The following is a 13,346-nucleotide window of genomic DNA, read 5'->3' on the forward strand; positions in this document are numbered from 1 at the left end:
AATTTTCCAGTCCTTTATTAGAGTCACAACTAATCTGACTAAGTGGAGTTCAAGATGCCAGTATCACTGCACCAGATAAGATTAGAACATAAAACATTACAGAGCAGTACAGGCCCTTCAGAACCTCAATGTTGCTCCAACCTGTGAAATTAATCTGATGCCCATCTAACCTACATATGGATAACAACAGAATGGTGTATGTCCAATGCTCATTTAAATGCTCTTAACATCAACAAGTCTACTACTGTTGCAGAGAGGCTGTTCCATGCCCTTACTAAGGGAACTACTCTCGATATCTGTCCTAAATTTATCACCCTTCAATTTAAAGCTATTTTCCCTCATGTTATCCTTTACCAGAGGTAAAAAAACCTCACTGTCCACCTTATCTAACTATATTATCTTAGACATCTCAAACAAGTCACCTCTCAACCTTCTTCTCTCCAACAAAAACAGCCTCAGTTCCTTCAGCCTTTCCTCATAAGGCTTTCCTTCCATACCAGGCAAAATCCTAGTAAGTCTCCTCTGAACTCTTTCCAAAGCTTCCACATCCTTCTGATAATTTGGTGACCAGAACTGTACAGTGCTCCAGGTGCAGTCTTAACAGTGTCTTGTACAGCTGAAGCATGACCCTGTGGCTCTGAAACTCCATATCCCTACCAATAAATGCCAACACACCATATACCTTCTTAACAACCCCATCAACCTGAGTTTTATGCACCTGGACACCAAGATCTCTGGTCATCTACACTGCCAAGACTTGTACCATTAGCCTAGTACTCTGCATACCTGTTACTTCTTCCAAGTGAACTACCTCACTTTTCCACATTAAACTCCATTTGCCATTTCTCAGCCCAGCTCTACATCTTATATATGTCCCTCTGTAACCCAAAACATCCTTGGCATTATCCACAACTCTGCCTATCTTAATGTCATCTGCAAATTTACTAACCTACCCTTCTATGCCCACATTTATAAAAATGACAAACAGCAGCGATGCCAAAATCAGATCCTTGCAGCACACCACTGCTAACGGAGCTTCAGGATGAACATTTTGCATCAACCAACACCTTCTGTCTTTTTACAGCTAGCCACAGTAGCTGGTCCTTGAATAAACTCCACATTTCAACTGTGTCTATCCCCTGCAGTTTCCTTCCCCATCCTAAATCTTGCCTAATTACATCATAATTGCCTTTTCCCCAGTTATAACTCTTTCTCTAAAAAGTATATACTGATCCCTGCCCATTGCTGTTGTAAACATAACCAAAGCATGGTCACTATCACCAAAAGTACTCACCTACCTCCAAATCTAACACTGACCAGGTTCATTCCCCAGTAGCACTGACACTTGGTCTGTCTACGTATGGTGTCAGAAAATCCTCCTGCACACGCTGAACAAAAACTGACCCATCAAAAGTACTCGAACTATAGTATTCTCAGTAAGTATTGGGGAAGTTAAAGTCCCCCATAACTACCCTGTTAATCTTGCTCCTATCAAGAACCATCTTTGCTATCCTTTCCCCTACATCCCTTGAACAATTTGGAGACCTATTGAAAACTCCCAACAAGGTGACCTCTTTTTTTTTAGATTAGATTACTTACTGTGTGGAAACAGGCCCTTCGGCCCAACAAGTCCACACCGCCCCGCCGAAGCGTAACCCACCCATACCCCTACATCTACATCTACCCCTTACCTAACACTACGGGCAATTTAGCATGGCCAATTCACCTGACCTGCACATCTTTGGACTGTGGGAGGAAACCGGAGCACCCGGAGGAAACCCACGCAGACACGGGGAGAACGTGCAAACTCCACACAGTCAGTCGCCTGAGGCGGGAATTGAACCCGGGTCTCTGGCGCTGTGAGGCAGCAGTGCTAACCACTGTGCCACCGTGCCGCCCACAAAAATTACAAACTGATTCAGTTTAACGTTTTACAGATGTTTGTTAACACTTTCATCTTTCTCCTGGGACAGGGAGTTTTTCTGGTCTTTGACTATCAGTTGATTAGAAGGGTGAGAATACCGCATTCTCTTCTGTATCTTCAAGGCTCTTACCTTCCTCAGTACTCTGTGCCAGAAAAATCATACACACATACACCGAAAACAACTCTGGTCATTATCACATTGCCTCCTCTGTCTGGCATCTGACTGTTGGCTTTTCTACATTGCAATCATGATCAGCCTTGAACCTTGCCATTCAGGAATGAATCTGGAAGTAAATTATTGTCACAAAAGACAGTAAAATCTGAAATTTCCTCTTCTTCCTGGTTTCTAACCTCAGCCCAAATAAACAATCTCAGTGAATGAGTCCTCAAAACTTCTCTCAGCTGCTTGTAATTCCACCCTTTGTTAACAATGCCACCCCCCAACCTTTTGCCACCTTCTGTTCTACTGAAACATCTAAATCCCAGAAGCTGCAACAACCATTTCTGTCCCTCTAGCAATGTCTAAAATGGCCACAACATCGAAATCCTAGACACCAACCCATGCTGCAAGTTCACCCACCTTATTTCAGATGCTCCTGGCATTGAAGTACACATTTCAAACCAACATCCTGATTGCCGGTGCCCTCTCACGACCTTGTAAACCTATCCCTGACCTCACTATTCTCAACCTCTTGTACACTGGAACCATAATTCAGGTTGCCGTGCCCCTGCTGCATTAGTTTAAATACCCCTGGAAGAACATTAGCAAATTCCCCCTCAGGATATCAGTATCCCTCTGGTTCAGGTGAAGACAATCCCGTTTGTAGAAGTCCCACTTTCCCAAAGACAGTTCCAATTACCCAAGAATCCAAAACCCTCTCTCCTGCACCAGCCCTGCAGCCATGTGTCCAGCTCCACACTCTCCCTGTTCCTTGCTTCACTAGCACATGGCACGGGCAACAAACCAGAGATAATAATTCTTTGTTCTAGCTCCAAGATTCCATCCTCGTTTGCTGAATTTCTGTCTTCGATCCCCATCTTTCTTCCTAATTAAGTTGTTGGTGCCTAGGTGGACTACGACTTGGGGCTGCTACCCCTCAAGGATCTCAAAAACACCAGAGACATCACAAACCCCAAGACCTGGGCAGCAACACACCAAGCAAGAGTCTCTCTCGTTCCCACGAAACCTCTGATCTCTCCCTCTATCTGTGGGGTCTCCAATGACTAAATCTCTGCTCCTCTTCCCCCTTTCCCTCTGAGCAACAGGGACAGACTCTGTGCCTCATTGCTTACCCATGGTAAGATCTCCATCCCCACCACCACAACAGTATGCTTGTTGTTGAGGGGGAACCACCAGAGGAGATCCCTGCACCGCCTGCCGGTTCCCTTTCCTACCACTGATGGTAACCCATCTACCTTCTTCACATGGCTGTCGAGTAGCTACCTCCCTGTAACTCTTTTCAATAACCTCCTCTGCCTCCCAAATGATCCAAAATTCATCCAGCTCCAACTCCAGTTCCCCAACAGTTCGAGGAGCTAGGGTTGGGTGCACTTCCCACAAATCAAGTCAGCAGGGACACTAGAGGTGACCCTTACCTCCCACATACTGCAGGAGGAACATTCAACTGCCCTAACCTCTTTTTTCCAGTGATCTATTTGGGAATTTAGAATAGTGGAAATAAAATGAAACATGAAAGAAAACACTTGTCACCTTACCCACCAACACACAGAACTTTTGTTTTTGGTTGCAGGAGGCAAATGGGTGAGAGACACTGAGTAGTGTTTCAGGTAAAGCAAGGTAGGTCCAAAAGTGGCAGTAACAAAAGTTATATTACTAGGTATTCCGTAATATAAATTACCTCCCTCCTGTGGTAGATGTGCGATGCAGCAGCTTCAATATCATCATTGCACGCTCGTAAACCTAGCCGTGCCTCCTGGGCTGTGAAACCAAGACACATCAGTTGCATCACCTTTGTATCATCCACAGAAAGCTTTCCCAGTAATGTTTCTGCCTGAAACAAGGTTAATATGGTTAAAAATGAATAGGATGATTCATTGTAGAGAAAAGCGTAAACTGACACTTAAGAATTGAATTGCAATGTAAAACTTTAAGAAATTACAATTTGAAACGTACAAGAACAGCGATCTTGGGATATATGTACGCAAATCATGGAAGGTAGCATGAAGCATTGCGAAGGTGAGAGAACAGGAACATAATATAAGAGGAAGCTATGACAGGTCTTTAACAAAAAAAAATTGAGAAAGTTGCATATGGCTATTTTGAGATCAGAATATAGGAAGGTTGTGAAAGCTTTAGGAATGATGTACATTGGTGAAAGAGTCAGAAACCAGAGAGGACACCAACGGTAAAGGGAGGCAAATGTAATTATACTTGAAGGGTATTAGTCAATCAATTAAAGATTTAAAAAACAAAAAACAAAGAACTGCAGGACCATGGGAAGAGAAATTAAGAGGGCATGGAGCAGAACTCATTGAACTACATTTGTAGAGAGCTGATACAGAAAAAGTGATTCCTTTGTGTTGTAATTATTCTTAGGATTTTACTTCTACGATCCCTCGGAATAGAACATAGAACATTACAGCACAGTACAGGTCCTTCGGCCCTTGATGTTGCGCCGCCCTGTCATACTAATCTGAAGCCCATCCCACCTACACTATTCCATGTAAGTTCATATGCCTGTCTAATGAATAATTTCTGTTTGTTTGCATGATTTTTCTTGATGTTAACATTAAGTGGAAAACAGAAACTTGTGTTTTGCTGCCAAATAAAAGCAAACATTATTGCAGAATTAGGCGGAACTGAAAGTGATCTTAAAATAAAGTTAAATGACTACAAAACAGAAGAAGGTGGAGATAAAGGCCTGCACCTCATTCAGATGATTTTTAGTCTGATCCAGCTTTCCTTTATGGTACAATACCACTCCCTGAAGAAGCTTGAGCCGCAAATATAGCACCTGCTCATTGGCAGTATTACCCTATGAGATGCAAATGAGCAAACAAAATAAAAAGAACTAGCTTAGACAACACATCAGAATACAAGTCATGGCAAAAACAACAAAAAATTACATAGGTGCATAAGTAAACATACTGAAAATTCCACAACTTTCTGCTCTATCAATAGTTTGGAAATACCTCCAAGATGGTAGTGATAGCATGGCAGTGACTTCACTTAAGGTTTAAGTAATGATTTAACAAAAAAGGTAAAAATCAGAATTTGCAACAAAGTTAATGTAGTCTAGGAGAGATTACTACCACTTTCAGGCCGTGTACTGACATTGCAAATTTAGTGCTGATTTAGAGTTTTTAAGAATATCTTAAGAAAAACATTGATGCGACCAAGCAAAATCAAATATCAAAAACCATTAAGCATCAACCTTCAGGTTGTAGAGTCGCTCCAAGTTCTCGCCATAGCAGTTATTCAGCCGGGTCTGGGCTCGTTTTAATCTCTCTTCCGCATCACGAAGGCAGTCGAGTTGCTCCAGTTGAAGGTAACACCACACTATTTCCAGTTGCAGGACCGCATGGTTATCTACAATGTTCAGGAGTTCAGACCCACATTTCCTGGAATACAAATTCTATCAATATCCTTATTTAAATCACAAAATATTTACAGTTGACAATTAATCACTTAGAAGCTCCAGAAAGTGACACTCACATCAAATGAGCAAATAAAAAAATTCTCAAATCCAATTTGTTGACCCACAAACGTTTTAAACAAAAACTTTATTCCCATTGAGATCAAAGTCTGAACTTTGACTCCAATTTGAAATAGGTAGTCAGAGAACACAGTAAAACTACAATATAGCTGTTTAAGTTAACAAAACGCTATCAAATCGAACAATAAAAAAGGTGAAACTAATTTTGCAACAAAAACTTTGTCCCATCCTCAGAGTTTGGTGTCTTATCAAATCTCTTATGGACTGTGGAGGAAAATAGAAGGGAATAGGAAAGAGGATCTCTTTAGCTTGGCAATTAAAAATCACAGAAGACACAATGTTCAGTAATACAAAGGGCAATAGCACTAATTTTCTTCCTTCAAAGAATCTCTCAACAAATATTTCAATTAAACAAACAATTTAAGTTATTAACAGTGTTAAATGAATAAAAATCAGGATACTGAATTACAAATAGCAGGATAAGACTAAGTCAGAAGCCCCACGACACCAGGTTTAGTGTCACAGGTTTATTTGAAATCACAAGCTTTCAGAGCAGTGCCCCTTCATCAAGCCCAATCCAACACTTCCACATCAAGAATAAGACCAAAGCCTAGATCTTATGCAATGATGTGCTTAATTCAAACAGACAGTTTCATTGAAATGAAATTTTTATTTGAGCTAGTTAACTGCAGCCCTGATTGGGAACTATAATGCTCCAGAGAATCTCCTTGGTGCCTTGTAGATGGAATAGTGTAGTTTAGTTGCATTAGCCATGCTGGGTTACAGGAATCGGTTACAGGGTTACATGGCTCACTGCTACAGCAGGCGCAGAGAAGGGAGCTGGACGGTAAGCGGAGACTAGTTTAAATTAAATGTTTTTCTTTTCGCAGTCTGTTTTTTTTCCTCCAATTAGGAGCGGGAATCCAGAAGTCGTCAACAGAGGCTTCTGGGAAGGCAAGAAGTTTGAGTGGAGAAGGAACCAGAGACACGACACGTGTAGTGTCTCCCATTCTCCCACCTAAAAAAAAAATGGACTCAGTCGGCTGAACAGGTCAGCGACTTAGCGTTCTTGTTTTGGAGACAAAGTGTAGAGTTATGGCAGTGCAGGCAGTGAAATGTTCCTCCTGCGGGACGTTTGAGGTAGGTGACCACTGATGCTCCTGCCAACTTCATCTGCAGGAAGTGCAGCCAGCTCCAGCTCCTCACAGACTACGTTAGGGAATGGAGCTGGAGTTGGATGAACCGAGGATTCAGTTCATAGAGGGTGATAGATAGAAGCTACAGGGACATAGTTACACCAGAGAACACAGAGGTAGTTGGGTAACAGTTAGAGGTGGGAAAGGGAGGAAGCAGGCAGTGCAGGGATCCCCTGTGGTCATTCCCCTCAACAACAAGTATACCGCTTTGGATACTGTGGGGGGGGGGGGGGGGGGGGGGGGGGGGGGTGGGGTGGTGGTGGTGGTGGAAATGGCCTAGCAGGGGTAAGCTGCAGTGACCAGGTCTCTGGCATGAGGTCTGGTTCTGAGGCCCAGAAGTGGAGGGGGGGGGCGGGCGGAAGAAGAGAAAAAAAAAAAAAGGAGGTGGAGAGCGCTAGTTATAGGAGACTCTATAGTTAGAGGGCCATACAGGCGGTTCTGTGGACATGGGAGAGACTCTCGGTTGATTTGTTGCCTCCTGGTGCCAGGGTCTGAGACGTCTCGGACAGTGTCTTCAGAATCCTTAATGTGGAGGGTCTGCAGCCAGAAGTCGTGGTGCATGTTGGCACCAACGACATTGGTAGGAAGAGGGGTGGGGAGGTCATTCAGGAGCTCAGGGAGTTAGGCTAGAAGCTAAAAGCTAGGACGGACAGAGTTGTCATCTCTGGGTTGTTGCCGGTGCCACGTGACAGTGAGGCAAGGAATAGGGAGAGAGTGCAGTTGAACATGTGGCTGCAAGGATGGTGTAGGAGGGAGGGCTTCAGGTATTTGGATAATTGGACTGTATTCTGGGGAAGGTGGGACCTGTACAAGCACCTGAACCAGAAGGGCACCAATACCCTGGGAGGAAGGTTTGCTAGCACTCTTTTGGGGGGGGGGGGGGGGGGGGGTTTAAAACTCATTTGGCAGGGGGATGGGATCCGCACTTGTAGTCCAGTTAGCTGTTTCAGGATGTTCAAGAATGTAGGGAGACTGGAGAAGGTAGCACTGACAGGGAATACTTGCGGACACAGATGGGCTCAAGTGTATATACCGCAACGCAAGGAGTATCAGAAATAAGGTGGGTGAACTTAAGGCGTGGATCAGTACTTGGGACTACGATGTTGTGGCCATCACGGAAACATGGATAGAAGAGGGACAGGAATGGTTGTTGGAGGTTTCTGGTTACAGATGTTTCAGTAAGATTAGAGGGGATGGTAAAAAAAAAAGAAAGAGTGGAGGGGTGGGGGTGGCAGGCATTGCTAATTAGAAATGGTATAACAGCTGTAGAAAGGCAGTTCGAGGGGGATCTGCCTTTGGAGGTAGTATGGGCTGAAGTCAGAAATAGGAAAGGAGCAGTCACCTTGCTGGTGTTTACTATAGGCCCCCCAATAGCAGGAGAGATGTGGAGAAACAGATTTTGGAAAGGTGCAGAAGCCACAGGGTAGTAGTCATGGGCAATTTCAACTTCCCAAATATTGATTGGAAGCTCTTTAGAGCAAGTAGATTGGACAGGGCGGTGTTTGTGCAGTGTGTCCAGGAAGCTTTTCTAACTCAGTATGTAGATTGTCTGACCAGAGGGGAGGCCATATTGGATTCGGCACTCGGTAACGAACTGGGACAAGTGACGGGCTTGTTAGTGGGTGAGCATTTTGGTGATGGTGACCACAATTCTGTGACTTTCACCTTGGTTATGGAGAGAGATAGGTGCGTGCAACAGGGTAGGTTTTACAATTGGGGGAAAGGGTAAATACGATGCTGCAAGACAGGATCTGAGGAGCATAAATTGGGAGCATAGGCTGTCAGGGAAGGACGTCGTTGAAATGTGGAACTTTTTCAAGGAACAGATACGACGTGTCCTTGATGATATGTATGTACCGGTCAGGCAGGAAAGAGATGGTCGTGTGGGGGAACCTTGGTTGACGAGGGAGGTTGAATGTCTTGCGAGGAGGAAGAAGGAGGCTTACAAAAGGTTGAGGAAACAAGGTTCAGACAGAGCATTGGAGGGATATAGGATAGCCAGGAGAGAGCTGAAGAAAGGGATTAGGAGAGCTAAGAGGGGGCATGAAAAATCTTTGGCGGGTAGGATCAAGGATAACCCCAAGGCCTTTTATGCGTATGTGAGAAACACGAGAATGACAAGAACGAGGGTAGGTCCGATCAAGGACAGTAGTGGGAGACTGTGTATTGAGTTGGAAGAGACAGGAGAGGTCTTGAATGAGTACTTTTCTTCAGTATTTACAAATGAGAGGGACCGTATTGTTGAAGAGAACATGAAACGGACTGGTAAGCTAGAAGAGATACTTGTTAGGAAGGAAGATGTGTTGGGCATTTTGAAAAACTTGAGGATAGTCAAGTCCCCCGGGCCTGGCGGGATATATCCTAGGACTATGTGGGAAGCAAGAGAGGAAATTGCAGAACCATTGGCAATGATCTTTTCGTCTTCACTGTCATCAGGGGTTGTACCAGGGGACTGGAGAGTGGCGAACGTTGTGCCCCTGTTCAAAAAAGGGAATAGGGATTACCCCAGGAATTACAGGCCAGTTAGTCTTACTTCGGTGGTAGGTAAAGTAATGGAAAGGCTACTGAGGGATAGGATTTATGAGTATCTGGAAAGACACTGCTTGATTAGGGACAGCCAGCACAGATTTGAGAGGGGTAGGTCTTGCCTTACAAGTCTGATTGAATCTTTGAGGAGGTGACCAAGCATGTGGATGAGGGTAGAGCAGTGGATATAGTGTACATGGATTTTAGTAAGGCATTTGATAAAGGTTCCCCATAGTAGGATTATGCAGAAAGTCAGGAGGCATGGGATAGTGGGAAATTTGGCCAGTTGGATAGAGAACTGGCTAACCGGTCGAAGTCAGAGAGTGGTGGTAGATAGTAAATATTCAGCCTGGAGCCCAGTTACAAGTGGAGTTCCACAGGCATCAGTTCTAGGTCCTCTGCGGTTTGTAATTTTTATTAATGACTTGGAAAAGGGAGTCGAAGGGTGGGTCAGTAAATTTGCAGATGATACAAAGATAGGTGGAGTTGTGGATAGTGAGGAGGGCTGTTGTTGGCTGCAAAGGGACTTAGATATGATGCAGAGCTGGGCTGAGGAGTGGCAGATGGAGTTCAACCCTGTCAAGTGTGAGGTTGTCCATTTTTTGGAAGGACAAATAAGAATGCGGAATACAGGGTTAACGGTAGGGTTCTTAGTAAGGTGGAGAAGCAGAGGGATCTTGGGGTCTATGTTCATAGATCTTTGAAAGTTGCCACTCATGTGGATAGAGCTTGTAAGAAGGCCTATGGTGTATTAGCATTCATTAGCAGAGGGATTAAATTCAAGAGTCGTGAGGTGATGTTGCAGCTGTTTAGGACCTTGGAAAGACCACATTTGGAGTACTGCGTGCAGTTCTGGTCGCTTCATTTTAGGAAAGATGTGGAAGCTTTGGAGAGGGTGCAGAGCAGAATTACCAGGATGTTGCCTGGAATGGAGAATAGGTCGTACGAGGATAGATTGAGAGTGCTAGGCTTTTTCTCACTGGAATGGCAAAGGATGAGGGGTGACTTGATAGAGGTTTATAAGATGATCAGAGGAATAGATAGAGTAGACAGTCGGAGACTTTTTCCCCCGGGGTGCGCGCAGGGTGTCGGGGTAGGTTCTTTACCCAGAGAGAGTGGTGGGGGCATGGAATGCGCTGCCTGTGGGAGTGGCAGAGTCAGAATCAGAATAGTTGGTGACCTTTAAGCAGCAATTGGATAGGTACACAGATGGGTGCTTAAGCTAGGACAAGTGTTCGGCACAACATCGTGGGCCAAAGGGCCTATTCTGTGCTGTATTGTTCTATGTTCTTAACGGGGGGGGGGGGGGGGGGGGGGGGGGGGTGGCGAAAAAGGAAGGAATGAAGAGAAGGGGGGGAGGAATATGGGTCTGCGTGGGATGGTTTTCAGAGGGTTGATTTGGACCAAATGGCCACTTCCTACACTTTGGGGATTCTATTCAAAAAACATTCACGAGGATGTTGCCAGAGTAGGAGGGTTTCCATTATAGGGAGAGGCTGAAGGGTGACCTTATATTTAAAAAAAAGGTATATAAAAGATTAAGAGCAACATGGATCGGGTGAATAGCCAAGGTCTTTTCCTCAGAACTAGAGGACACAGGCCCTTTTTAAAATCTTTTCTCACACCTTAAACCCAGGGGCAACTTTTTCGCACAGAGGACCGTATAGCCAGGAGGTGGTGGTGGGAGGAGGCTGGTATAATTACAATATTTAAGATGTAAATGATATAAATAGGAAGGGTTTGAGGGGGATATGGGCCAAATGCTGGCAAGTGGGAGTAGATCATTTTAAAGATATCTGGTCGGCATGGGTGAGTTGAACTCGAGTCTGTTTCCATGCTGTACATCTATGACATGAGGAATGGGCAAGAAATGCTGGTCTAGCTAACAAATTTCCCTTGAACAAATAAAAATCCCAATAGGGAAAATTAATCTGATTTGCAGAACAGAACTTCAGTTTCATGGCTGAAATGTTGGAATCTGAAAAACAGGAATCTATGACTAAATAAATATGCAATCATTAGAAAAAGTACAGAAACTCTTGCAACAGCAAACTAACTAAAAGTCAAGTTCTGGAAGGTACAGCATATATGGTGCAAGTAGGAAAAACTTCTATAATATGCCATAGCAAAAATTAATGTTGAGAGTTATTAACCACAGCACATTTTAATGATAAATACAATATTGTAATTAAAAAAAGCATTACCCAAATTCTTCATCAGAATCCAACAGATACAACAATGCTGAAGCATAATCTTTCTTCTTCATAAATGCTCTGCCTTTTTCATGTAGTGTCATAGCTAACAATAGTGCCTAGGAAGCAATGAAACGGAAATTTAATTAAAAAGCTTAATACAAACTTGTTGAGTCGGGCATATTGCCATTAACAGCCTGACAGGAAATCGGTCAAATCTGTGTGTTCTCTCAAAAATGAGTTTGGGGGCGGGGGGGGGGGGGGTGCGTGCTGGCAAGGGGAAAACCAAAAATGACTAAACACTTAGTTGAAGTTAAATGCTTTTAGTGTCTTACAAGTGGAGTAGAGTAAGGTGCAAATTCAAGAAACTAAAGGCATAGTCACCAAGCAAAATTCTGCCTTGCAATTACATAGGTATGACAATCTTAAATATCTCAAAACAATACCATCATCATCCCCAAAAGAAGCAGCAGCAATGTCATGTGGCATTAACACAATGCCAACTGAGATAGGATTTCAAACAGGTCTAGCATCTCAAGTCTTGATATACATGAGGTGGTGTGGGCCATCAGCAACAGCTGAATTCTACTTTGGTCAGAGTATGGAGTACAGGAATTGGGAGGTCACGTTACAGCTGCACAGGACATTGGTTAGGCCACTGTTTAGAATATTGTGTGCAATTCTGGTCTCCTTCCTAAAGGAATGATGTTGTGAAACTTGATAGGGTTCAAAAAGATTTACAAAGGATGTTGTCGGGGTTGGAGGATTTGACCAATAGGGAGAGGCTGAATAGGCTGGGGGGCATTTTCCCTGGAGCGGAGGAGGCTGAGGAGTGACCTTATAGAGGTTTACAAAATTATGAGGGGCATGGATAGGATAAATAGACAAAGTCTCTTCCTTGGGGTGGGGGATTCCAGAACTAGAGGGCATAGGTTTAGGGTGAGAGGGGAAAGATATAAAGAGAGATCGAAGGGGCAAGTTTTTCATGCAGAGGGTGGTACGTGTATGGAATGAGCTGCCAGAGGAAGGTGGTGGAGGCTGGTACAATTGCAGCATTTAAAAAAGGCATCTGGATGGGTATGTGAATAGAAATAGTTTGAATGGAGATGAGCCATGTGCTGGCAAGTGGGACTAGATTGGGTTGGGATATCCGGTCGACATGGACGAGTTGGACCAAAGTGTCTGTTTCCGTGCTGTACATCTCTATGACTCATGGCCTGTCCGATCTTCCATTACCATCATGTAAGGGGCTCAGCCAATGTTCAAAGAGTGCAGAAGGACATGCCAAGCACAGCATCCCTAAACATAAGATGCCAGTCTAGTGAAGCTATACTACTGGATTACATAAAACAACAGATGACGGAACAAGCTCAGCAATCCATAACCAAACAATCAGATCAGAGCTCTGCTGTCCTTTCAAATCCAGTCACAAATGATGGTGGACAATTAAAAGTAACTTGAGGTAATGGACCCTCAAATATCATCAGGAGCCCAGCACATCCATGCTAAACAGAAGGCTGAAGCATGTGCAATATACTCAGCCAGAGATGCAGATGGACAATCCAATTCAGCCTCCTCTGCAAGTCCCCAGTATTGCAAGTCTAGAGCTAATTCAATTCACTGATTCAAAAACAAACACACAGCTGGAGACACTAGATACTGCAAAGGCAATGAGCCCTGATAATATTCCAGCAGTGGTTCTGAAGACACACAAGATAATCAGACAATATTCCAACAATGGTTTTGAGACATACAAGATCATCAGAGGATTAGATAGGGTAGAGACAGTGAGTCTTTTTCCTAGGATGATGACGTCAGCGTGTACGAGGGG

At 44.0% G+C, this 13,346-nt stretch overlaps 1 protein-coding gene across 5 annotated transcripts in view; it reads right to left on the reverse strand.

Annotated features, from left to right (window-relative positions):
- nub1 (negative regulator of ubiquitin-like proteins 1) overlaps window positions 1–13,346 on the reverse strand; it is a 43,057-nt gene that overhangs the window by 11,561 nt on the left and 18,150 nt on the right. For 4 of the 5 annotated variants that reach the window (XM_072576278.1, XM_072576277.1, XM_072576275.1 and 1 more), the window contains exons 8-11: window positions 11,528–11,634; window positions 5,320–5,506; window positions 4,813–4,920; window positions 3,784–3,936 (exon numbers count right to left, since the gene is read on the reverse strand). In XM_072576278.1, the coding sequence (XP_072432379.1) occupies window positions 3,784–3,936; window positions 4,813–4,920; window positions 5,320–5,506; window positions 11,528–11,634 (555 nt within the window). The remainder of the gene's footprint in view (window positions 1–3,783; window positions 3,937–4,812; window positions 4,921–5,319; window positions 5,507–11,527; window positions 11,635–13,346) is intronic. The other variant, XM_072576279.1, reaches the window with a different exon arrangement.

This window comes from Chiloscyllium punctatum, chromosome 8, assembly GCF_047496795.1.
Source record: "Chiloscyllium punctatum isolate Juve2018m chromosome 8, sChiPun1.3, whole genome shotgun sequence".
In the NCBI taxonomy this organism is placed as follows: domain Eukaryota; kingdom Metazoa; phylum Chordata; class Chondrichthyes; order Orectolobiformes; family Hemiscylliidae; genus Chiloscyllium; species Chiloscyllium punctatum.